General features: G+C 35.6%; 1 protein-coding gene across 1 annotated transcript; it reads left to right on the top strand.

The window, feature by feature from the left end:
- Window positions 1-1764: 1764 nt before the first annotated feature.
- LOC130818747 (transcription initiation factor TFIID subunit 8) lies at window positions 1765-3430 on the top strand. Its single transcript, XM_057684942.1, has one exon. It carries the CDS (start codon window positions 1937-1939, stop codon window positions 3020-3022), a length of 1086 nt encoding a protein of 361 aa, XP_057540925.1. The 5' UTR covers window positions 1765-1936; the 3' UTR covers window positions 3023-3430.
- Window positions 3431-3642: the final 212 nt, after the last annotated feature.

Here is a 3642-nt window from a genome sequence, read left to right on the forward strand (position 1 = left end):
ATTATGTCACTAAGAGGGACGGCTTATGTGTTATATCTGATCGTCACAAGGGAATTTTGCATGCAATGAACAAAGTTGGAAAAGGTTGGGAAGAACCATATGCATTCCATCGGTTTTGTAAACGTCATCTAGCTTCAAACGTGCATAAGAAGTTTAAAAACATAGCAGTTAAGAACTTATTTGGAAAAGCTTCTGAACAAACAAAGATTCGGAAGTATAATTTTTACATGAATCGCCTTAAAGAGCTTAATGAGGACGCGTACAAGTACTTAGTGGACGGTTCTATTCCCGAGCGCCAATGGACTTTGATTCATGACGGTGGGCATCGATATGGAGTGAGAACTACAAACATGTCTGAAGCGTTCAACGGCGTTATGATGTTAGGATATATGACACAGTGCGTGGGATATTGGAGGTCACCACTGGTTGTGGCAATAGGATAGCAGGAAAAGGTGGAAAATCCTACATGGTTGACCTCACAGCAACATCATGCACATGTCAGAAACCAACCATCTTCAAGTTACCGTGCTCACATGTTCTTGCAGTATGTCGAGCTCGTAACATATCGTACGATGCTTTTGTGGACCCTTCATTTCGCACTACAAAATACGTATCGACATATAAGAAGTCTTTCATGCCCGTTCCAGACATGTTTACTTGCGATCCTTGGAATGGTCCTACAGTTGTTCCAGATCCCTCAACGAAGCGTGCAAAGGGTCGTCCGCGATCAACTCGTATGCGGAACAAAATGGATGCACCGTTGAAGCGTCCTCGTAACTCGTGTACCTTTTGTGGATGTAGTGGTCATAATAAGAAAACATGCCCTCGAAGGTCAACAAAGTATGTTTTTTTTTAAAATTTTGTAATAACATGTTGAATCTGATAATATTTAAATGATTTTAATAACACTTATGTATGTTTCAGCGATCATGGCGATGCCGGGCCCAGTTGATCCATCAGTGCTTACACTTTTGTCATTGCGGAGGTTGACGAGTTCACACCATCATCATCCACCGGTGCGCAAAACAAAAGGGGCCAGGGGTTGTAGTTTAACAAACTTTGTATATTCTTATATGACTTGAACTTCTTGTATGAGTTTCCATAATTGTAATATATCTTTGTATTATTTTCATAATTATTTTTTTCAAAACAAGCCGGTTCGTAATTGATTATTATGGAATAGAAGGTATTGAACTACTTTAATGCATGTTGCGTTCACTATTTTAAAATGAAAGAAAAAAAAATCAGGCCACAAGCAAACCGCCACTTGAGATGGCGGTTTGCCTTGACCAAACCGCCACTTCATGTGGCGTTTTTGTGCTTAAGGCAAACCGCCATCTCAAGTGGCGGTTTTGTCTGAAAAAATTAAAAAAAAAATTAATTTTCCACGTGGACGGTATTGTGGGAAATACTTTCCCAAAAAATGCAAAGTGGGAATTATTCTGTTTTTTAGCCATAATCTGGAAATAGATTCTTAATTAAAAGATAATATTTACCTAATTTAAAATTTAATTTTTTTTAAATTGCAGTTAAATTAAGTAAAATATTTTTATAATTTATTATAGCAATTTTGTATGCCTTACCTAAAATTCGATACGTTTAATTGAATGAAAAAAATAATGTATTCAATAAAATTTTTTAAAAAATCATATTTAATTTTTATTTTAAAAAATCATAGATTTAATAAATTTAATTAGACTTATATATACTACATTATCCATTAAGGTTATATTTTGATTATTCAAATTCATAATAATAAAATTGGTGTTTTGCAGATAACTAGTTTGCAATAAAAACATTGAGATGCTCAAGTCAAGCTCCTCTGCCTTACGACTTACGAGTTTCACTTCATCGATAAATACCGGCAAGGCAGCAACCCACCTCAGAATAAGAGTTTGGCGCTTTTTAGTTTCCGGATTAAATTTAGGGTTTGAATATGAGTAATGCAGAAATCGTGAACATCAAAATTGAGAATGAAGAAGAAATAATGAATTCAGGATCAAAACAAAGAGCTCATCCAGACGATTATAGTCGAGCAGTTGCGAAAATGGCTGTTGCACAGATTTGCGAAGGAATTGGATTTGAAGTAATAAAGAAATCGACAATAGAAGCTTTATCTGAAATCATGGTTCGGTTTATATATGATTTAGGAAAATCTGCTTCTTTTCATGCTAATTTAGCTGGTAGATCTGAATCTAACGTTTTCGACATTTTCAAAGGTTTAGAAGATTTAGGTTGTTCCGAAATTATTAATATGTCTGATTTTGTAACTTCTATCGAAGAAGTTCCATTTTCCTACCCAATTCCACGGTTTCCAGTTCCAGTGACATCAATGAATGGTTCTTTTCCTCCGAGTTTCTTGCAAATGGGTGAAAATCCAGGCTCAAAACATATACCTGATTGGTTACCGGCATTTCCTGATCCACATACCTATATTCAGTCACCGTTGTGGAGTCATAAGAGGTCGGATCTTCGAATTGATAAGGGAGAGCAAGCGAGACAAAGAAGAAAGGCGGAACGATCCTTGTTGAATTTGCAGCAAAGATTGTTGTCCACAGCTCCAACTTCTGGGTCTAGTGTTAATGATGGGGAGAAGTATGTAGAGGATAACTCGACATTACCACCCAAGAAGGGTAATGAGAATGGTGGTGTTGGTGAGAGGAAGCATGTGTTAGTAAAGGAGATGTTTGCTCCAGCTATTGATGCATTGAAGGGTGATGAAGATGATGATAATGGTGGGGGGTCGGATTCGGATGGTATGGAAATAGATAAGAGGATGATAATTCCTGTATCGGTCCCAGTTCCGATTCCGAATAAGAAGAGGCCAGTGGTTTTCTTCAAGATGAAGGTTGCTAAGAAAATGCTGGTTGAAGATTTGGATATTCATATTAGAAGTATGGTGAACGGTAAGAAAGGATCAAATATTGGAAGAGATGATGATAAAGATGATAAGAAAAGAAGAGCTGAATTTATTCTTAGGCAGTCAACAATAGATAATACTCAGGAAGTGTCACAGATGTAAATGATACTCTTTCATTTCTTGTAGGTATAGTTTTTAGTTAATTTGGAGTTGGAATGTTCATGGTGATTGTAACATTGGATGGCACATTATGTTTCTAGTTTTGTAAATGCAATTCAGCTGATTAAATCTTCTGTATTTTTTATCAATATAAAGTTGCAGATCATTTACCATGAATTAAACGGAAACAATCTCTTTGTTTTTCATCACAAGGATGATGTTGACTGTTGAGGATAAGGTTGTGTATACGATTCGGCGACTCCTAAACTTTGCCTAGATGAGAGCTTTGATGGATGACATGGAGTAATGGAATGTAGAAATGTAGTAATTAATTTAAGACAATTGTATTAAGCTACTAAAGTTCTTTGACAATCATTTCTTTTCAATGAAATACTTTTTAATTCTCATTTATTTATGTGGTATTGACTTTGCTTTTGTTGTATGATTTGTTCACTAGTTCCTTATTCTTGGACCCTGTTATTCTTCCCACTCAGGTGAGTTTTTTTCTCTTGATTTTCCTGAGTTTTTTTTTTAACTAATTGTTTTTACTAATTTAAAGAATACCCAATTTCTTGGAATCTTGATTATGACTTTTATTTGAGTGGGTTGTCATACAAGTGATG

This window comes from Amaranthus tricolor, chromosome 7 (assembly GCF_026212465.1).
Source record: "Amaranthus tricolor cultivar Red isolate AtriRed21 chromosome 7, ASM2621246v1, whole genome shotgun sequence".
Taxonomy (NCBI): Eukaryota; Viridiplantae; Streptophyta; class Magnoliopsida; order Caryophyllales; family Amaranthaceae; genus Amaranthus; species Amaranthus tricolor.